This window comes from Gossypium arboreum, chromosome 10 (genome assembly GCF_025698485.1).
Source record: "Gossypium arboreum isolate Shixiya-1 chromosome 10, ASM2569848v2, whole genome shotgun sequence".
NCBI lineage: Eukaryota > Viridiplantae > Streptophyta > Magnoliopsida > Malvales > Malvaceae > Gossypium > Gossypium arboreum.
In genome coordinates, this window is record NC_069079.1 from 64,268,585 (window position 1) to 64,292,311 (window position 23,727).

General features: G+C 33.9%; 1 protein-coding gene and 1 non-coding gene across 2 annotated transcripts; one reads left to right on the forward strand and one right to left on the reverse strand.

The window, feature by feature from the left end:
* The first annotated feature begins 831 nt into the window (after positions 1–831).
* LOC108452492 (EPIDERMAL PATTERNING FACTOR-like protein 5) lies at positions 832–1,581 on the forward strand. The gene is made up of 2 exons (XM_017750286.2): positions 832–1,110; positions 1,228–1,581. The coding sequence occupies exons 1-2, from the start codon at positions 1,023–1,025 to the stop codon at positions 1,470–1,472; spliced, it is 333 nt and encodes a 110-aa protein (XP_017605775.1). The 5' UTR covers positions 832–1,022; the 3' UTR covers positions 1,473–1,581.
* A 20,468-nt stretch (positions 1,582–22,049) lies between these two features.
* Positions 22,050–22,156, reverse strand: LOC128283315 (small nucleolar RNA R71). Its single transcript, XR_008273657.1, has one exon. It is a non-coding gene; the product is annotated as a small nucleolar RNA R71 (small nucleolar RNA).
* Positions 22,157–23,727: the final 1,571 nt, after the last annotated feature.

Below are 23,727 nucleotides of genomic sequence, written 5' to 3' on the forward strand. Positions count from 1 at the left end.
GAAAATTGGAATATGTATGAGTTTTGTTTTGCCCAAAAAATCGTGGATATGGGTGTTAGTTAGACGAGGAGTTTCATAATGATGCTTGCACCTATGTTACATGTTAATCCTATGATTACTGCTGTGCAGTGGTCAGCTCCGAATAGAGGTTGGAGTAAACTTAATACAGATGGGGCAGTGTCGCTAAATGGATCTTATGTTGCCATTGGAGGAGTGATTAAAAATGCTAATGCTAATTGGTTATGGGGATTGTCGATGTTGCTACGTAAAATCATAATTTTTAAGATCGAAGCGAGAGCTATTCTAAAGGGTCTACGTTTAGCATGGGAGAAAAAGATTCGACTGTTAGAAATTGAGTGTGATAATGCTCTTTTGGTGGAGATGATTGTGGTGGTAGAGCAGCTGATAGTAAGATGTTGGAACTACGCTCTATTCATCGAATGACACGTTTAAGTTGGAAGGTTTGTATACACCATATTTGGAGAACTCATAATGCAATGGTTGACCATATAGCTAAGGTTATTAGCTACAAGTTTCATAGTAGTAAGGGTTTGAAGAACCACCTTATTCAATATGGGATGTAATTCAAGCTGATTATATTGGTTGTATAAGGAACTAATTTGTTTTCTTAGCAGTGTGGCTTAAAAGGTGTTTTATTTTACCAAAAAAATAACCTACAAGTTACCGTATTATGTATGCTAAAAAAAATATCCACAAGAAAGAAAACAGTGTAGAAAGAAAAAATAACAGCATCCCAATTTACAATCATCCAGCGAATTGGTAGACCCCAGCACTACTTATTTGGCCAAACAATAAAACAAAAATACATATCCTTTCTCCCTTACAATCTTTTGTGTATATTTGTGTCTTTGACTTGGACTCTCCGGCTAAAGAAAAAGTGAAATGAAACAACGAAAAACCTTCAATAATTAATAGCTATCTCCTTCCCTTACTCAACCCAAACTATCTTCATCCCTCCTTGAGCTGAGTTTAATAAAACTCTCGGCCTGCTCCTCCTCGGCATGGGCGTATCCCACCACCATCGCCAACACACAGCTGCTGCCTTGGCCTTTCTCTTATTTGCTTCTGTCATTACTCTTTCTCGATTCGGTAAGTACTTTAATTCCCCTCTCGTTTATTTTGTGAACCGGAATAAACATGCATGGACGAATAATATAACCATTTACTCGGTCTTGATTCAGTGTGGTTTTGTGTTTCTTTGTGCAGGCAGCGGGTTCCAGGAGAGGGAAGGAAGTAAGAAGAGAAGCGGGTCAGGGGTGTTAGATCGGTTCATTGCTCAGAAACGACTCAGTGGACCTGGTTCTTCACCACCTTCCTGTAGATCCAAGTGTGGTAACTGCTCACCTTGTAAACCAGTTCACGTTCCAATTCAACCAGGGTTTAGTATGCCACTTGAGTACTACCCCGAAGCTTGGCGTTGCAAGTGTGGCAACAAGCTTTTCATGTCCTAAAAGAAAAGAAGAAAGCAAAATAGCAGATAGTATACTAAAACTCTTAAGATCTTCTGTCAAAGTAACAATTGTTATTAGCACTTGTTATATATTATTGCTATTTTGGTAACTTACATTGTTGGTTCTTTTCTATGCTCACATAATGATTTTGCATTTCCTGTGAGAGAAAGGAAAGCCATGGGATTGCAAGTTATATTCCAAGAGATCTCTCTCTCAATTTTCTTTTTAGTTCTTCACCTTTCTCTTTTGCTTATAATCTTTTCTTCCTCCTTTTTCATTTTTTCTTTGACTTTTTCACTTGTATTGAAGCAAAGTTTGAATAAGACAGATCGAAAAGACTGTAATTAAGATCATGATTTTATGAAATCTAGAAGCTGTTTAATGTTAACTTCTAGTACTGCTAGTAGTTTTATTTAATAACTCATTATTAGCTTTAAATTGAAACTCATATATTGACACCGAACATGAGATCTGTTCCAAGTTTCATCAGTTAATAGGTTTCTTAACTTTTAGATACTATCAATGATTATTGCACGTATCACGTATGTAACACAGGTTGAGCTGTTTTTAATTAGCCCCCATTTTTGTTATTTTTTACAATATTTCATTGTAACAAAAATAGAAAAGCTCTTGTTAATCGCTTATTTAATTTCTTTAGCTTATAATAATAAGTTATAGTTATCTGTATTTTTGTACTATCATACTTCCATCATAAAAACTAATTCTTTTCAAGAAAATTTTGAAAATGGTACTTCGGATCTGATAATTCTTCCATAAATATAAGCATAAATAAAAATGTGTTTAAAGGTATGGGATTCCCTCAAGCTTAATTATTATCAAGAATTCATCACTATCTCAAGCTTAATTCGTTTCAAGTTTGTTTGAAGTTATCTATAGGACTCAGTATTTAACCAACACTAGATCACGGCCATTTCTAGTTTTCTTTTTACTTTTTTTCAAACTTTGAAATAAATAAAAACAATTACCTATTTTGCCATGTACCATTTTACTCTCAACATTACACAACAGTTTAATACTTACATGTTTTGATATTGGCGGAAGCAAGCAAGACTTATTTTAGTGTTAATAGAATAGAGTCTAAATGCTCATACTAAATTTGTAGTTAAACCAAAGTAACAAAAGGATTTTGCTTTTCCTAAATATTATTTGGTAAGCTGTGAAAAGTAAAAAATACACTAGAATGAAAAAAATATATTACTTGTTTTTTGTTTATAGCGTTATTAAATTTGTGAAAGATTGAGTGTGCAAGTGATTCATGAACAAGACTTGGTGGAGGGGTTCCATTATTTTCTATTGCAAGTAGAAATGGGAAATACAAAAATAGAGCATGGCAAGAGAAGAATGATGGGGACCTGTTGTTTGTTTCCCTTAATTACTCATCTGAAACATGGTTGCTTGTTTGTTTGTTTGTTTCCTTCCTTTTCTTTTAATTAATACCATACGTACTTTTTCTTCTTTCTTTCTATTTCTCTTTCGCTTAACTTTCCCTTTCGCTCCTATCCCTAATCTCTTTCGCCGTTTAAGGGATACGATATAAATACTTACTCCAGTTTGCTTGGTAATTCATCGGTATTATTATTATTGTTTGCTTAAGTTGATCGGAAGGTGAATTTATTTGGTTGAGAAAATGTAGGATAACTTCACAGTATTTTCACTAAACTACATAAATGATTATTAAAGATTTGTTTGGACAATAAAAAGTAATTGGATGAAAGTGTAATTAATTATAAAAATTAGTATTCACTCAACATGTTTGGTTGACAGTGAAATAAGATCGTAATCTAATATGTCATGTTTAGTACTATAAATTATAATTACACATTTACATGATTAATATTTTTAAAAATATTACTAACTATAAAAAATATCAGTACCATAAAAGGATTTTTAAACGAGTAACAAAAATTAAAAATTATCATATATAATATTTTTATAATACCCTTACTCATTCTGATATACAGTACAAATGGGAGGTGCTACCAGAGCACTTTCAAACAAAAATCAAAGTTTTCTTTTAATAAAAACATCATCTGGTAACTTTATAGAATTTCTTTAAAAAAACTCAAGAAAGGATGAAATTCAATTATTTAAAATCATTTTGCGTCATTGAATACATGTTAGGACCCATTCAAATAAAAAATAAAGTGTTTAGGGCTAATCGGATTCAATTAAAGTCTTTCGGGTGGGAAATGTAAAGATTTTACTATAAATTAAAACTTAAAAAAAATTAAAACTAGTAAAATTAATAAAAAAAATCATTTTGAAGGCTTAAAAATCATCTTAAAATTATTTTGAGAGGGTCCAGGAGCGAATGGTGTTCTCTGAGACCCATAATAGATGATCAGAAGTCAAAAAGGCTGAAAATAATGCACAAACTTCTCCCTGACATCGTGGTATCGACACAAGAGGGGAGATATACCAATACATCTTCTTGCACTATAGCAAATTGGATTCTATTTGACTTGTTGCGGTACTACTAAGGTCAAGGATCAAAACTAAGGCCCCTGAAGCTAAAAATTGGTGAATGGTGATGCAAACATCAAATAATATAAGTTCGCATAGCAGCATTCCACATGAGTTCGCAACACACAAAGTATGAGTTCGGGCAAAGGCATAAATTCGCATACAATGTTCACTAAATACAATATGGTTTTGTAAACAAACAGACTTTGCAAACAAAAGAATCATGCATGCAAGGGTTCTCATTCATTAGTAGGGTTCGCATGAGTACAAGGGTTCGCATGCATATATAGGCTCGCACAATGGGGTTTGTGATACGATTACGCCTCGAGCACACTCTTGGACCAGCTCCCTAGGCATTACTTGCCAACTCTTGCAAACTGAATTAGTTCAAATTCCAGCTCGTTGAGCTCAATTCAGCTTGTTTCAGCTCAAACGAGCTCTTTCTTATTTCTTTCAGTTTTGTATTTAATTGATTAAATAAATAAAGTGTTATTTCTAGCTAGTTAATATCAAAGTTAGCTCAATTTTATCTTTTAATTTAGTTTTAGTTCATTTTAGCTTGCGTCTGTTTTATTTTTTTTGCTGGAACAATTTCATGCTGGAATAATTTCATGTGTCTAGCTAAGTAGTTAATTTATTTCAGCTCATAAATAAATTATAATCTGAATCTAATAATTGTAGTGTTTAATGTGTCTTAGTTTAATGCATGTTATTAATATGTCCTAGCTTAATACAGATTTTTAATGTGTCTTGGCTGCTGCTGAAAATAAGTGTCTTAGTCATTGTTTGATTTTAATGTGTCTTAGTTTAGACAAATTAATTACATGTTCCAAATTAATTAGTTTAGTTGCTGTTGAATTTAATTGTGTCTGAAACTTAATTAATTTGCTGAATTAATTTGTGCAGCCATATACAATGGATGGCTCGAATACAAGAGAGCTGCTGATTTAGTTCTCCCAAGTATCCCTTCGAGGAGACCAATGACCAAGAGAGTTTTCACATTGCTGGAGATGCTTTTCACACTAGGGACCATTCGGTTTGAGGCTTTCACACACAAAGGCTATTCAATTCCATCTGTTCACACTAAAAAAAACAAAACTCTTGATGATCGCCAAGTAGATTTTAATGAACTCCAAACTATTCAGCTGATCAAAGCAGCCCATTTAAGCTCATTAAAACCCTTTGGCTGAATCTAGCCTAGCTCCAGCCACTTCATTCAATTGTTCAGGTCAACAATTAACTTCCTTCAATGAAAGCTGGTTGAAAACACCAAAAGGCAGCCCTTAGACGTCTCCAAAAAGGCTAACCAGCTCCCATGCATTCCAATTAATTCCAGCTACATGTAAACACTCTAGAAGATGTCTAAAGACGTTCCCAAGGCTGGAGAAGCTTCCTAGAATTTTCTTGAATTTTTTTGGAATTTTCAGCTCATTAAAAGCTAAAATTAAGTGACCATTTGGCTATCCAATTGTCCATTCAGCTAGCCTAGCTTTTTGGCTATAAATACTTAGTTAATTTCAAGTTGTAGAAGACTTTTTGACAATTTGTTTAATGAAACTTTGTTTCTGTGAGGTTTACTTCCTCTCAACTTTCATACGACTCTCAAGCGACTTATCTAGCTTGCTAGTGGCGTCAACCGAACTTGTTTTTTAGAACTTATCACCATCACTTGGTGTGGCATTCTCCTATCCAACTACCAGTCACCTTTTTCACCTTAAACAATATAGGAACTGTGGTGACACTCATTATAGTGTTGAATTACTCTTGAAGTTTAAGTTCGATTTTTCATTTTCATCTTTTATCCTTCTTTCACTTATTACCCTAAACCGAACCCATCCAACACATCTTCTACCTTTGCTTCTTTCTAGCCAAACCTACCATCATCTATCTAGCCAACTTTGAACCCCACTTCATTAACATTCAGCCTTCTAAGCCAATTCTAACAAATCAACAAATTTGTGAACAACCCTTCTCGTCGACAATCGGGCAACTTATGTGAACTCGACTCAATCACTCAAGCCGGATCACATCAGTTTGCTAAGTAGAAAGACTATCTCTACCAGAGGTACGCATGTAACATCTAAGGTCATAGAAAATACTTAATGAATTTGACTCGCATATTATGACAAAAGGAAATACATGTAACACTTATGCATGAATAAGCATCAAACTTTATTAATAATAAAGGATAATAAAATATTATAAGACATGGTTCACAAAACAAAATAAACTTAAAATTTAAAAGAAATTATTTCAATAATAGAGTCAAATTATGATAAATCTAAACCCAGATAAAATAATAAACCCAATCACCTAATTTCTAGGTTCGCCAGTATCTATTTAAGGATGAGCCTCGCCAAGACATCTACCTCACCACTACCATCCGTGACCTACCTTCCTACAAAGTAAGAGAGGAGTGGGTGAGCTCATTGCGAACTCAGTGAATAATCAAGAATCAGCAGAGTATGCTTAAACATAAAGTTTAAAACAAAAGGAAGACTTAGTTTGAAAATTATGTCGCATGCTGGGTTTGCAGTGAAGGTGCGAGACCCAGTCGCAGGTCCTTCTTGTCATAAAACATATAAGTTTGAAAATAGTTTTGCATATACTTACTGAAAATCATACTTAATGTAACACTCATATCTCATTTTTGCTACCGGAATAGGATACTGGATATTACCAGTCAAGTTGGAACAGCTAATACGATTTACATTTAATAATCAATTAAATTCCATAATTACAAGTAACATTCAATAAAACCTAAGTGTTAATTTCATCTATTAAATCGCTTTAAAATTTTCCAAAAAATCAACTCATCTCTTTTATTAAAAACAAATTGATCAAAATTGATCAACCAAACAAGTTTGATCTCCTGTTCTATGATTAAAAACCTCTTAATAAACATATTTGGTCTTAAACATCCATTAAAACTTGGATTCCAACTGAAAATCATGGATTCACCATTGTTGAGTTCCATATTCAAGAAACAAGAAATTAAAACTTGAAAATCCATTTTAATCAATTTAAATAGGAAATAATGATTGAAAACAACTTAAAAATAAATTTAGAGTTGAAAATTACCTTCAATTGATCTCAAATCATCAATTTAGAAGATTGAATCAAGATCCTTGAAAATTTCGGATGACTTTTGCTAAACTTTGGAAAATTTTTATGGAGATTTTGGAGAGAATTTTGAAAGAGTAAAAGTTTAGATCTTTTCTTTGATATGTGGTCTATGAAAATGAGCAAAAAAAAAAAAAGAGAGAGAGAAAAAGCTCTTAATTCAGGTGAAAATGTGTGCAAAGTGAGGTACTTGCAATGTCTTTAAAACTGAAAACCCTCACCTGATTTTCAAAAATTGGGGAAATTGCCATCAGGCCACTCCCACATTTCCCTTGTTTTTTTACAAAATTCTTTTTCCCCCAAAATTGCTAAAATAAGGATAATTTTCTATAAAACCACTCTTACGTTTCCCTTGTTTTGCAAAATGATCCTATTTAGTTAATATTTTAAATTCTCTCAATTAAACCCCCATTTTATTTAGTTTTCAATTCTACTTAGACCCAAAATATTTATTTTACACAAAAATTATTGAAAACCATAAAATTAACTTTTCTAAAATATTTTTATTTTCCGAATATTATTTACCAATTTTTAAAATGAAATTAAGCTAGCTAAATTAAAAATCACTAATAAACTCAATTAACTCCTAATTTTCACTCGAAACCTGGTAAACTTACCCGAAAATACTAGACCTATTTCTAGGGCCTTACACTATGTCTCTAGGTGGGTCAAAGCTATTGCGCTTGTAACAGCTAGTTTTCAGTCAAATCAGAACAACGATTTTGGAAAAACAAATACGAAGTCGAAATATTTATTTTATTATTATTTTAATGTCTACAATATGTTAATAATGTTGTATAAAAATTTCGTTAAAAATTTCAACGTTTGTATGCTTAATTTAGTAAAAATGACTAACTTGAAAAAGGTACAAAATTAGAGTATTATAAGTTAATTGATATGATCTCGCTTCGGTGAAATGAGTTGAGTCATTTAGATGCCTAATCATTAAAATGAGAAGTTCCATTTTATTTGGAGTTTATATGAAATTCGGCTAAGTGATGGTTTAAACAAAGGGGTTTCATAGAGTGCTTAAGATAGGTTAATGGTATATTGGCTAAACAAAGAAATTAAGGTAAATGATACGATGGATAATATGGAGGGAAAATGAGATTAATGCCAAGGAAGAACCAATACTATAGAAAGTATTGACCCAAACCTTATACGACGCTTAAGATGGATGGAAGATGGAAGTTAAGATCTTGACCCGTTATTTAGGAAGATAGGAACCAAAGATATCAATAGGGTGAACGCCACACTCGATTTAGGAGTGATAAGTTCAAAGAAATAGAATGACGCCACTAGCAAGCTAGAAAAGTCAAGCTAAGTCTAAAACGAATTAAGAGAGTTGAAAAACTCACAAATGTTATAAACATTCAACAATGAGCAAAAAGTCTTAACAACATAAAATTGGCTAAGTATTTATAGCTAAACATCTAGCTAGACGAATAGGCACTTAGGGAGCTGAATAGGCAGCAAATATTTAGCTTAAATGAGCTGAAACTTCTTGGCAACTTCCTAGAACATCCCTTGAAGCTTCCTTGAAGGTTCCTTGAAGTTTCCTAGCATGGGAGACACCAATGGTCATTAAAGAAACTAAATGGATAGCTCAAATCAACTTAACTAAGCTGAAGTTTCCTTGAAGCTTCCCAAAAACGTCCAATGGTGTGAACAACCTTTTAATGAGTTGCTTTGATTAGCTGAATGGTTTTGAAGGTGTCAAATGATGTCTTGAGTGCTCCAATAGACATTAGGTGTGAAACCAAATATGAGCAGCCCCTCAAGTGTGAATGCACAAATCTGAATGGTCATCTAAGGTGAAAGGAATTTTCCAGCAATGTGAATGTGTTTATTTCTTTCCTGGGAAGCTGAAAATGCAAAAGCCATTTTTAATAAGAATGTGATGCATGAATAGCCAAATTGGTATGAACACTTGACCTCCAATAGCCTCCAAGTGTGAATGGATGAAAATGAATAGCTCCCATGGTGTAAAAATGTTTTGTGAGCTGAATAGTCTTGTGTGAGCAGCTCCTTGTCCATTGCTCTTCATGAAGAGCCCGTTGGAGAAGAGAAACAGTTGCTAGACTTTAATTTAGCTTAATGATCCAGCTCCAAATACATGTGCCTATTAATGACATCCATGCACCAACTGAATTCAGCTGAATGATCACCTAAACACATCAATTAAAATTCGGTAAGGACACATTAACTAGCTCAATTAAGTTGCCTAAGTTTAAGGCACTTTAAATGGCTGTTTGAGCTAAGACAAATTAAATAGTTTTCAGGCAAATTAAATGGCTATGCAAATTGATACAAATTAATTAACTAAGACATATTTAATGCTGAAAATACTTAAACATATTAATTAACTTAAGACACATTAATTACTTAAACTAAATTAACTAAATAACTTAAACTAAATGAAGCTTATTCCAGCAACTAAAGTGCATAAATTAAAAAGATGGAACGAGCTCAATAAGCTAAAGTTGAGCCAGATCAAGCTCAATGAGCTAAAGTTCGAGCTGAATCAAGCTCAATAGGCTAGGATCGAGCTGATCAGCTTGCAAAAGATTACTAGCCTCGCTTGGTGAGCTGGACCAAGGGTGTTCCTAGGGCGTGGTCGTATCATCCCCTCCTTCTTTAAAGTGATTTGTCCTTAAATCGGGCCGCTTGCTCGCAAAAAATCTTTTTTCGTCATGAACCCTTTGGTTAGTGAACTTGGCAAAATTTCTCCCAAGAATCTGAAAATTGCACATAACTCGAAGAGAAAAAATGTTAGGTGCATGCCCTCCCTCTTTAGGAGGAAACCATTTCGAAGTGTCACCTACACAAGAATGAAATTGTTTAGTATCACTAGATATAATCTTAAGAGAACTTTTCAGAATCTTATTCAAAAATTGAGCAAATATACCAATGTCGGGATCAAACACAGAAGTTGATTTTACTCTTCCGCAATGAATCAAAAATTGATCATGTAATCCAATCCCGGGATCAAAATTAGAAGTTGGCCTCACCTTATCATAATGAAATAAGAAATCCATTGATGGCAACCAACTAGAATCACAAGTCATTCGAAAATTATAACCTCAAAAAAAAAACATTGTATGACTCAAATCCTTTGTACAATGATATGGAATAATATTCATCGGGATCAAAAACAAGGTTTTCTCTTACCAGTTCTGGTTGACTTAAATATTTCTTGACTGGCAACATGGTAGGAAAACAAAGCAAACTAAAGTTATAAGCATACACATCATGTTCGGATCCCTTAAGGCATAATATCGAACAACCTCCAGAATCATTGTAATATCCTGATTTTGGGCCTAGACGGAATAGCGATTTCGTGACCACAAAATCCGAGATAGAAATAATTATTTTATGATTATTTTTAAGTCTATGATATGATTGCATGATTTTGTGAAAATTTCGTGAAGAAATTTTATGCATAAAGTGCTTAAATTGAAATTAGGGACTAAATCGAATAATTTGTAAAACTTGCATGCTAGAAGTTTCTAGTATGAAATTGTTTTGAAATATTAATTAGGAGGTCTTAAATAGCAATTTTACCAATTTCAAAGTCTATGGACAAAAATTGAACATGGATGGAATTTTTGGAAAGTTTAGTAGTAAGGGCATTTTGGTCATTTAGGGGTAAAATGAATTAAAATACAAAATTAAAAGCCAATTTTGCTCATCTTCAACCCCATGGCTGAATATAGCAAGGAGAAATCATGGCTAGGGTTTTTCAAGCTTCCAAGCTTGATTGTAAGTCCGTTCTAGCCTCGTTTTTAATGATTTTTACGTTTTTGGAGTCCCGGTAGCTCGATTAAGCTTATGCTAGCAATAATTCAACCTAGGGTTCATATTTGGAAAAATACCCATAGGTGAAGTTTGTGTATTTTGGTGTTTTATGATAGAATATGAGGTTTTAAATTATGTTAGACAACTTGTACTACTCGGTTTTAAGTGAAAACGAGCAAAAGGGCTCAATCGGTAAAAATACCTAATAGTCATAAGTACATGTTAGAGTGAGAATTTGATGTTACCATAGAAGGGAAAAATGATCAGAATGTCATAAAACATAAGAAAATAGGCTGAAGTTTAATTTAAGAGCTTTGGGGCAAAAGTGTAAATATGCGAAAGTTTAGGGGCAAAACTGTAATTTTTCCAAAATATGATTTTGAGTCAATTTGAATAATGTGAGTCCTAAGTAGACTATATTTTAAATGATAGAGCAAGGAAAACTAAAATTCAGGCTAAAATGGTGTGGACGAAATGGTAAAAGTAGCCATTTTCGTATACGAGGTAAGTTCATATGTAAATGTTGGTAACATAGTTATTATTTTAAATGTTTTAATGTTATTTAAATGATATGATAATTATTATGAAATATTATACTGTGATAATTGTTTGTTAATATGTCAAATTATGTGATATACTTGGAAAATGTGAAATACTACCGAGTATCGGTAACGGTATTCCGTAGAAGATGGTTGAGACACATGATTGGGAAAGAGGTCCCGTTGAACCTTAGGAATGGATTAGGATACAAGTGACATGTCACTAGGATATTTGGGCATCCGAACTCATTGAGTTGAGTCCGAGTTCACTTATGGATGCGAATGTCCGAACTCGTTGAGTTGAGTCTGAGTTCGAGAGATGTAACTAGGCATCCGAGCTCGTTGAGTTGAGTCTGAGTTCACTTATGGATGCGAACGCCTGAGCTCGTTGAGTTGAGTCCGAGTTCACTTATGGGCGGGTTACATGGTAGCTTGGCTACATATGTGGCACTTATGTGCAAACTTTCCATGTATCCGAATTATATTCCGATGTGTTCAACGGGTAAAATTCTATACAAATGGAGGAATACTCAAGATGAAAGGGACGTATTGGTAAGTGTTGTGAAATGAATACTTTGAACAGGTATGTACTTAACCCTCGGGTTGAAAACTCGATATAACAACAATATGGTAAGATGATAAATGAAAATGTGATATGAATGTCTCGGTGATGATTATGCAAATGATGTTTTATGTTTGCGTATATAGTTGTGTTACTTGTTATTTGCATGTGAGCTTACTAAGCATTTATGCTTACTCCCTCCTTTTCTTTCCTTGTAGTGTTGACAAACCAGCTCCGAAATCGGAAACGGTCGGAGGCACACTCACACTATCCGTATACCATCTTGGCATAATGACTTGTATATTTTGAGTATGTCATGTATAGCATTATAATCATTTTGTATATATGGTCTTATGATATGGTTATTGAGTGGTATGGAAATGCTTGGTAATGATTAGCCATTGGAATGGCTAATCATGATCATATTTGGTGTTATGTATGCTAAATTTCCAGCTAATCCATGGAAACCATGAAATAGGTAAAATTTACCATAAAATAGATTCAAACAGCAACAGTGATGTGAGTTTGAAAAATCATTAAAAATAGTAGAGATACAATTAGATGATGAATAAAATATGTAATTGAAGAAATATGAGTCTATTTTAATATGAATGGAACAAAACAGGTATATGAGTTATATTTTATGAGATGTTTAAATTTTTGTGAAACAGGTCCAGAGCAATTTTTGGATCCCCTATTTTGAATTTGGAAATTCACCATAAATTGTTCAAAGATAATTATAAGTCATGATTTATATGTACAGATTCCTTATTGAGTCTAGTTTTATTATAGACAAACCGCATAGTCATTAAAACTCTGTACAAGGAGATATCTGATTTGTAATACACAGAGGTCAAAGCAGTTGAACCCTGAAACAGTGGAGACTTTAACTAATAAACTGTACTAATTTGCTAGACAAAAAATTCTAGAAAAAAATTAGTAAATAAATATATGAGTCTAGTTTTAGGGAAAATTTACAGAATTGGATTTTGAGTTTTGGAACTCAAGATATGAATTTTTAAGCGACTATGACGCAGATTGCTAGCTTGACTAAAAATTTTAGAAATAAATTGTTTGAGCTGTTTAAGTAATGAATTAAGTCTGTTAACACCTCGTGTTTGACTCCGGCGACGGTCTCGGGTATGGGGCATTACATTTGGTGGTATCAAAGTAGGTTTAGTCGGTTCTCGGACTAACTTAGCATGTGTAAAAGTTTAGCTATACATGCCACTGATCTGTGATAGTGTGATGTCTTCCGACGCGTATGAGTACCGTCTTATTTAGACAGGGTACTCCCCAACCGAGCTGCGCTGACCATGTTCAATGTTATGTGAAGGTATTTGAGTAAAATTATGATTATGATAAGTCTCGCTTCAGAAAAGTATGAATAAAAGTTTATGATACATATGTGATAAATATCCATATTTGCTTAATATATGATGTAGTGTATATGGCTTACTTGATAAGATGAACGGAATAAATAGGAAGTAGTAGAGGTATGAATAAAAGTCATAATATTATGATACGAATGAAAATGTCCTTGTCTTGATTTGGACGTCGAATGTTGATGAATGCTAATGATATATAATTTTTATAAGATAAAGGATTATAATGAGATGAATTTATCTATGTTAAATTGTTGGACTGAATTATATGATTGTAATGATATGTACATGATGATGCACGAAATGAATGTTGTGATTGTGATGCAAATATCTATGTTTGTTTGGCCTTATATAATGTCATGAGCATGAATTAATTTAATTAAATGAATGGATAAGTAAAGCTATCTAGAAAACATAGAATGTATGCATAAGTATATTGTCTAAATGGGACAATAGGAAAATTTGTGTAAGCCAACATGAATGTTGCATTGCCTGAATGAATGACATGATTTTGATGATGTTGCTATGATGATGGAAGTTGTGTCATATATGTATGTATAAGAAAGTCGAGTCAGAGGTCCTACAACCCCTCCCCTTTACCGAAGTGGTACTTATAATGGAATTTCATGAGATTTGTATTGAATAAGTTTCCGGTTGAGAACCCAAAGAGTTCAATGATAGAATAATTATAAGTATGATCAGAGATTGAAAATGAGCTGATAAGTAAAGTCGAGTCGATAAAGTATCGGATTGATATAAAGATTATTGGAATTATGCCTTGTCCAGTTAGAGAAGGAAATTCTCTTTGGTAAATCGAATTACTCGGTGTAAGGTCGAGAAAAGTGTAAATCAAAATTTATTCAGAATGACCTTCTTTAGTGAATGGTTTAATATGAAATTTGTGATGGCGAACTAGTTGGGGAAATGATATTTGAAATGTGAACTATCCGAGTGTGACAGTTATGATGGATGATTTAGCGATCTCTTTTGAGATGTTCTATGTGTTTACCCGTTCTCGTAAATATTTCAATGGCTATTGATCTCTTGAAGAAATTCTTGTTATATGGGAATGTCTTCTAATTCTAGTGTTGGATGAAAGCATTGGTAGTCTGACTGGTTTATAATTTATATTGCTCTATTTCATCGGGTATTCTATTCCATTTAAATTCGATAAGAATTGATGAGAGAATACATATGATATTATGATTCTTTCTTCTACTTGATGCTTCATCGATACATATGTATGGGAAGATATATTGTTCTTGTTATATTTGATTCGGTGGGATTAAATGATGTTTTCTTTTGGACTTTCTTTCTTTGAAGAATTATCGGGTATTCGTATTTTCTCTATGAGTTTGGTTTTGATTCTCGGCATAGTATCGTATCTTGGATTTCTTTATTCGGTTTTCTTGTTATCTTTGTTCTATAATTTGTTAATTATGACTCATGTTCGAAGTACGTTCTTCAGCTCGTGCTAATCATGTCAAATATGACTATACTTCTAATTTGATCTTGGTAATGTGGTGATTTTAGTATTGGGATTTTTTTTCTAATTTCTGTGTAAGGATTTGACATCAGTAAAGCCATAAGTGATAAAAGCGCGAGTTTCAGTCGATATGGTGAATTATTTATCTGAAAGATTTCATGTGACAATTATGTCAGGATTATTTTTCTCAAGTCTGATAATATAATTTCATTTTTGTATTGATAAAAGAGTAAATAGTCTGAACGAGAAGTGTATATTTGTTAGAAAGAGTTGGATATTAGTTAAAGTCACTACGAATGATAAGGTTTTCATCTTGTGAAAGCTGAAAAGTTTATTACATGTTGACAAAGTTTGGATAGATGAGAATATTGGTAACCAAAGCGTCTGAACTAGACTAGTCTACATTGAGTAAAGACTTTCTGACTTTCAGTAATGTACCGTTGTATGAATTGTGATGTGTTTCAAGACAGTGAGGTAATGTGATAGTTTAGAGCTTTCGATGTAATATAAAATCGGAGTTGTTAAAGGGGTTAAAGCCGAGCATTCGAATCTATCAAAATTATCCTTGTCAGTGTTGATATTGGGATGGAAATGAGAAGGATTATTCTTGAGGCCATATCAGAATTAATTCCATAGCAGAAAGAGGAAAATGTGATGTATCCTATTGTTAAATGTTTAGCGAGATCTATAAATCATATCTGTATTGAATGAATTCCTACTCATCAGATTCATGGAATTTTAGGTCTCTTTGATTGTTGGATTTCTTGGAATTCTGGTCTCTATTAATCAAGTTAAGATCCGAGTTTTATGTCATGATATCATAGGAAGCGAGAAGGGTTGAAAATTTAAGAACAGTTGAGAGTTGAGGCGTAAGCTTTCAGATCATATAAGAAATTAAAGAGATGTATTGGAGGTACAGCCTAAGTGAAAGTTCTTGACACCGAATATGAGATTAAAAGTGAAGACCACTTTTCTGGTAAGATTTTCGGGGACGAAAATCCCTAAAGGGGGGGAGAGTTGTAATATCCTGATTTTTGGCCTAGTCGGAATAGCGATTTCGTGACCACAAAATCCGAGATAGAAATAATTATTTTATGATTATTTTGAGGTCTATGATATGATTGCATAATTTTGTGAAAATTTCGTGAAGAAATTTTATGCATAAAGTGCTTAAATTGAAATTAGGGACTAAATCGAATAATTTGTAAAACTTGCATTCTAGACGTTTCTAGTATGAAATTGTTTTGAAATATTAATTAGGAGGTCTTAAATAGCAATTTTACCAATTTCTAAGTCTATGGACAAAAATTGGACATGGATGGAATTTTTGGAAAGTTTAGTAGTAAGGGCATTTTGGTCATTTAGGGGTAAAATGAATTAAAATACAAAATTAAAAGCCAATTTTGCTCATCTTCAACCCCATGGCCGAATATAGAAAGAAGAAACCATGGCTAGGGTTTTTCAAGCTTCCAAGCTCGATTGTAAGTCCGTTCTAGCCTCGTTTTTAATGATTTTTACGTTTTTGGAGTCCCGGTAGCTCGATTAAGCTTATGCTAGCAATAATTCAACCTAGGGTTCATATTTGGAAAAATACCCATAGGTGAAATTTGTGTATTTTGGTGTTTTATGATAGAATATGAGGTTTTAAATTATGTTAGACAACTTGTACTACTCGGTTTTAAGTGAAAACGAGCAAAAGGGCTTAATCGGTAAAAATACCTAATAGTTATAAGTACATGTTAGAGTGAGAATTTAATGTTACCATAGAAGGGAAAAATGATCAGCATGTCATAAAACATAAGAAAATAGGCTGAAGTTTAATTTAAGAGCTTTGGGGCAAAAGTGTAAATATGCGAAAGTTTAGGGGCAAAACTGTAATTTTACCAAAATATGATTTTGGGTCAATTTGAATAATGTGAGTCCTAATTAGACTATATTTTAAATGATAGAGCAAGGAAAACTAAAATTCGGGCTAAAATGGTGTGGACGAAATGGTAAAAGTAGCCATTTTCGCATACGAGGTAAGTTCATATGTAAATGTTGGTAACATAGTTATTATTTTAAATGTTTTAATGTTATTTAAATGATATGATAATTATTATGAAATATTATACTGTGATAATTGTTTGTTAATATGCCAAATTATGTGATATACTTGGAAAATGTGAAATACTACCGAGTATCGGTAACGGCATTCCGTAGAAGATGGTTGAGACACATGATTGGGAAAAAGGTCCCGTTGAACCTTAGGAATGGATTAGGATACAAGTGACATGTCACTAGGATATTTGGGCATCTGAACTCATTGAGTTGAGTCCGAGTTCACTTATGGATGCGAATGTCCGAACTCGTTGAGTTGAGTCCGAGTTCGAGAGATGTAACTAGGCATCCGAGCTCGTTGAGTTGAGTCCGAGTTCACTTATGGATGCGAATGCTCGAGCTCGTTGAGTTGAGTCCGATTTCAGTTATGGGCGGGTTACATGGTAGCTTGGCTACATATGTGGCACTATGTGCAAACTTTCCATGTATCCGAATTATATTCCGATGTGTTCAAAGGGTAAAATTCTACTCAAATGGAGGAATACTCGAGATGAAAGGGACGTATTGGTAAGTGTTGTGAAATGAATACTTTGAACAGGTATGTACTTAACCCTCGGGTTGAAAACTCGATATAACAACAATATGGTAAGATGATAAATGAAAATGTGATATGAATGTCTCGGTGATGATTATGCAAATGATGTTTTATGTTTGCATATATAGTTGTGTTACTTGTTATTTTCATGTGAGCTTACTAAGCATTTATGCTTACTCCCTCCTTTTCATTCCTTGTAGTGTTGACAAGCCAGCTCGGAAATCGGGAACGGTCCGAGGCACACTCACACTATCCGTATACCATCTTGGCATAATGGCTTGTATATTTTGAGTATGGCATGTATAGCATTATAATCATTTTGTATATATGGTCTTATGATATGGTTATTGAGTGGTATGGAAATGCTTGGTAATGATTAGCCATTGGAATGACTAATCATGATCATATTTGGTGTTATGTATGCTAAATTGCTAGCTAATCCATGGAAACCATGAAATAGGTAAAATTTACCATAAAATAGATTCAGACAGCAACAGTGATGTGAGTTTGAAAAATCATTAAAAATAGTAGAGATACAATTAGATGATGAATAAAATATGGAATTGAAGAATTATGAGTCTATTATTATATGGATGGAACAAAATAGGTATATGAGTTATATTTTATGAGATGTTTAAATTTTTGTGAAACAGGTCTAGAGCGATTTCTGGATCCCCTGTTCTGAATTTGGAAATTCACCATAAATTGTTCAAAGATAATTATAAGTCATGATTTATATGTACAGATTCCTTATTGATTCTAGTTTTATTAGAAACAAACGGAATAGTCATTAAAACTCTGTACAAGGAGATTTCTGATTCGTAATACACAGAGTTCAGAGCAGTCAAACCCTGAAATAGGGGAGACTTTAACTAATAAAATGCCCTAATTTGCTAGACCAAAAATTCTATAAAAAAATTAGTAAATAGATATATGAGTCTAGTTTTAGGGAAAATTTACGGAATTAGATTTCGAGTTTTGGAACTCGAGATATGAATTTTTAAGCGACTGTGACGCAGATTGCTAGCTTGACTGAAAATTTTAAAAATAAATTGTTTGAGCTATTTAAGTAATGAATTAAGTCTGTTAACACCTCGCGTTCGACTCCGGCGACGGTCTCGGGTACGGGGCGTTACAATCATAAATTTGATTTTGACCTTTAGTTGGCAATGACTCAAGAAAACATGCTTCGGGTTTGAATACATGATTTTGATCACCCATTCCATGACGCAACAAGAGTTTCGATTTCACCAAGAAGTCACACATGCCAAATAAAGAAGATGTAAGCAAAAACAAATTCAAACAATCAAACCTTTTAAATCTCTTCCAAACAGACATGTAAATGAATGAGTGTTTCACACAAGGGTTTAAAGGTTTTTCATGAACATCACAATCAGACAGATTAGACGTCCTACGCGAAAACTCTTTACCACATATGCTGAACAAGAAAGATGTGAGCATACATTCATTCAAACAGTTAATACTTTCACATTTCATCCAAAAAGGCATGCTTATACAAGACGATTTAGCATAAAAATTAAAATATTTCATGTAACCATCACAATCAAATAGATCAAACTTCCCATGTGAATAATCTTTATCACATAGGTCCAAAGTTTGCATATGTTGAATAAATCCAACGTCATCAAAAGAATTGCCACCGTAAGACTTATCATAAGAAAAACTTTTCATGGCACTAGCTGGAACAAAATCATCAACATTATTAATAAAATGAAAATTAATCAAATCAAAATGAGAAGATCTTTCAAGGATTGAGTCATCGAAAATTTTATTAACAACTTTTAAATCAGATTGTCATGACTCGATTGCCAAAGATTCCTTACCTTGCTTATTTTTAAGCACTTGTGGATTAACATTAACTTCGATCTTACCTTTCTTGATTAATTGGAATCGTCTCTCGTTGGGAAGGTAATAAAGTTGGAACTTGTCATATGAACCTTTAGAAGCTTGAAAAGAAGAAATGATACGAGAAGAACTCGCATGTTGGTTAGCAGAAACATTACTCACGTTTTCTTGCTCACTTTCATCTTTTTCATTCGTTTCTTTTTCTAACTCATTTTCAAACACTCTCTCTTTTACCACAATCTCTTTTAGTTTTGAAAACTCAATGTCACTTGTGTCTTTCACATTCTTACTATCTTTTTCAATTTTCTTCTTGCTCGCACTCTTTTTCTTTTTCAATCTCGCTTTGTTTTTTCTCACTATCTTTTTGCTTTTCAAATTCTTTCTAACATGCATTTTCAATTTCATTACAAGAGGGAGATAACATAAAAGAATCAAAATGAGAAACCTTTTGTTTGGAAAGATATGAAGGATCCACATATGAAATACGATCATCTTTTTGAGATTGAATCTTCATGGATGAATACCTTTGCGCATACGAAGAATTACTTGGACCTTCTCGTTCGTCACTATAATAGGATTCAAACTCAAAGTTTGAGTTATTTTGACTAAAAATCCTTGTTGAATAGGAATCTCGATAGGGATTTGATAAACTGTAATTTATACATATTTTTATCCCATGCCTAGCACATTTATGGATGGTTTCTCCTTAGATTTGGTGAATTCGATGCTCCTAATCCTTTAATTTCATGTTTTATACTTAGGCGAGCATGAGAGAGTAAAAAGAGCGAGAAATAGGCTGAAAATGAAGAAAATAGACCCACATGGGAAATTAACACGGCCTGGACTTCCTCACACGGGCGTCACACGGCCGTGTCCATTTGGCAAGATCGAAACATGACTTACACGGGTAGACTACACGCCCGTGCCTATTCAACAGCCTTGACTAGGGGCTACAGTAATCGTACACGGGCGTGTCACACGGGTGTGACCCTGTTGAGCCCAAGTATAGCCCTATTCGAAAAAGGCCACTTTTGAGGGCTCTTAGGCATTCTAAAGCCTATTTAAACACCGTAGGAGGCACTTAGAACAGGCGCGCGGAGTAGGAAGCAAGGAATTACTCAAAGGAAGCCGATTGTTCCATCTTAGAAGCTGGATTCTTCGTCAAGACTGAAGATCTCCCTTCAATTTCCATTCAGGGGTTTTGGGTTTTCTTTATGTTTTGTATTCATTGTTCTTCTGAGATGTTTTCTTTTATAATTATGAACTAAACCCCCTAAATACCTAAGGGGAATGAAACCTAAGATAGATCTTGTTACTATTATCAGAATTGTATGATAAATATTTGACTTGTTCTTAATTATGTGTTCTTAATTCTTGTTCTAGGATATTGATTCAAGTTAATACTCTTATTCAGATGAGGAAAAGACCCTGTCTAAGAGTAAATTTGTCATAATTAAGAGGAGTTGATTGCATGCCTAGAGATAGGGTGATAAGATTTTGCCGGATTAGGGTGAAACCTAATAAGGGGATCCATAGATCGAGTTAATGCAACACTAGGGCATTAATTAGAAAGAGATTTCAATTAAATCAACCTAGGGTTAGATGCTATTAGTCTCGAGAGAGATAATAATATAACTTAGGGATTTCTACGGATTAAGTCAAATAAATAAATCATTTGATTCAGATGCAAATAACAAGTGAAGTCTAGGTGGATTTTTCCTTAGGTATTGTCTTAATCAATCGAATTTTCCCAAAAACGTTTCCCCAATTTCTCTTTGTGCATTCTTAGTTTAGTTAATTAGTTTAGATAAACAAATCCCTTAATTTTTAGGCTAGATAACAAAAAGAATGCAATTACTAGTACTCCTGGTTCCTTTGGGTTCGACAATCCGGTCTTGCTAAAGCTATACTACTGTTCGATAAGTACACTTGCCTTCATCGTGATAATAGTTAGTTTCAAGAACGATTAATTATAAATTTTTAAAACCTGCCCAGAATATCACGTACCAAGTTTTTAGCGCCGTTGTTGGGGAACTAGGATATTAGGAACACTCTATTTTAATTACTTTAGCTATTCTACTATTTATTTGCAATTTAAATTTTTATTTTCTTTTCTAATTTTTCTTTTATTTGTTCCTGGCAGGTTTTTATAGTGTATGACTAGATGAAACCCGTCGGACCATTACTGTTTGATAGTGAGATTCGTCACACAGTTTGTAGAAACCAAAAAGAAATAAGGCAAAGCTTACGATACACAGAGGAAGAGTAAGAGGATGATACTTCAACCACAACCGAGAAGATGGCTGAAAACCAAGAAAATCTGATACCTCCTGCAATTGCTGCTAATCAGAATCCTGCTCCACGTACTATGTATGAATATGCTAAACCTTCTTTAACAGGAAACCTAACACCATTTTGAACTGAAACCTAACACCATTCAAATGATCCAACAGTTTGTTCAGTTTGATGGTTTGCAGGACGAGGATCCCAACGCTCACTTGGCAAATTTCTTAGAGTTTTGCGACACTTTTAAAATAAATGGAATTTCTAATGATGCCATTCGCCTTCGATTGTTTCCCTTTTCATTTAGGAATAAGGCTAAAAAATGGTTGAACTCGTTACCACGAGGGTCAATCACTACTTGGGAACAAATAACCGAAAAGTTTTTATTAAAATATTTTTCGCCTGCCAAAACAGCCAAATTGTGTAATGATATCTCCTCTTTTGTGCAGATGGATCTAGAAACACTCTACGATGCATGGGAGAGATACAAGGATCTGTTGAGAAGGTGCCCTCACCATGGGTTACCACTCTGGCTACAGGTTCAAACGTTTCACAATGGCCTGAATCTTTCGACTCGACAGATGATCGACGCAGTCGCTGGTGGAACTATCAATAATAAGACACCTGAGGATGCTTATGAATTTATAGAAGAGATGTCACTAAATAATTATCAGTGGCAAGTCATGAGGATAAAGCCCACAAAAACAATAGGCGTTTTTAACGTTGATTCGGTCACCATGCTCTTTAATTATGTAGAACTTTTGAATAGAAAAATTGACGGTTTTCTTGGTTCATCACAGGTTCACCTAATAATGCAGTGCAAAGCAAGTGGAGGTGGATCAAGCAATTAAGAATACCCACCCTATGGCCACAACATGGAGAACGAGTAGTTAAATTACATGGGTAATAATCCTCAATATCAAAATAATCTTTATAGTAATACTTACAATGCAGGTTGGTGGAACCACTCAAATTTCTCATCGGAAGGCCAAGGGAATCAGAAACCACCACCTCCAGGCTTCCAACAACCACCCTACCAACAAGAGAAAAAGCCAAACCTTGAGGAGATGCTAACAAAATTCATCTTGGTGTTAGAAACTCGTTTTTAGAATACCGAGATAGCACTTAAGAATCAACAAGCATCAATCCAAGGGCTCGAAACTCAGATAGGTCAGCTCATTAAATTGATATCTGAATGACCACAGGGTAGCTTGTCGAGTAACACTGAATCTAACCCAAGGGAGTAACTCAATGCAATTACCATTCAAGATGAGGAAGGGTTAGTTGCACCTGAACCAGAACTGAGGCAAGAAATCGTGGTAAGTAAAGGTAAAGGTGAAGAGGACCAAAATAACTAGAAACCGGTAAGTAAAGAGTACAAACTTCGTGTGCCATATCCCAACGCGACAAGAAAAGACCGCACAGACGAACAATTCAGTAAATTCCTTAAATTATTAAAGAAGTCACATATTAACTTGCCATTTATTAAGCTCTTTCACAGATGCCAAACATAGTCAAATTCCTAAAGGAACTTTTAACAAATAAGCGGAAGTTGGATGAGGCATTGCATATGGAGCTAAATGCGGTTTGCTCAGCCATACTGCAAAATAAACTGGCCAACAAATTAAAAGATCCAGGGAGTTTTACGATTCCCTGTTTAATTGGTAGCCTAGATGTTAATAATGCTTTGGCTGATTTAGGGGCTAGTATCAATGTTATGCCTTACAAAATGTTTAAGAACTAGGTCTTGGGAAACCCAAACAATCAAGGATGAGTATTCAATTAGCCGATAAAACAATCAGATTTCCTAGGGGGATTATTGAAGATGTACTCATTAAAATTGACAAATTTATATTCCCAATTGATTTCGCTGTTCTAGACATAGAGGAGGATAGTAACATTCCTTTAATTTTAGGGAGGCCCTTTTTTAGCAACCGCTAAAACAATAATTGATGTTGGCACAGGTGAACTCACACTTCGTGTGGTAGACGACACAATCACCCTTCAAGCTCGTAATAGAGTAATATATCAAAACTTGAAGGTGGTTGTATAAATCATTCTACTAAAACTAACCATGTGGTACAACCTACTTTG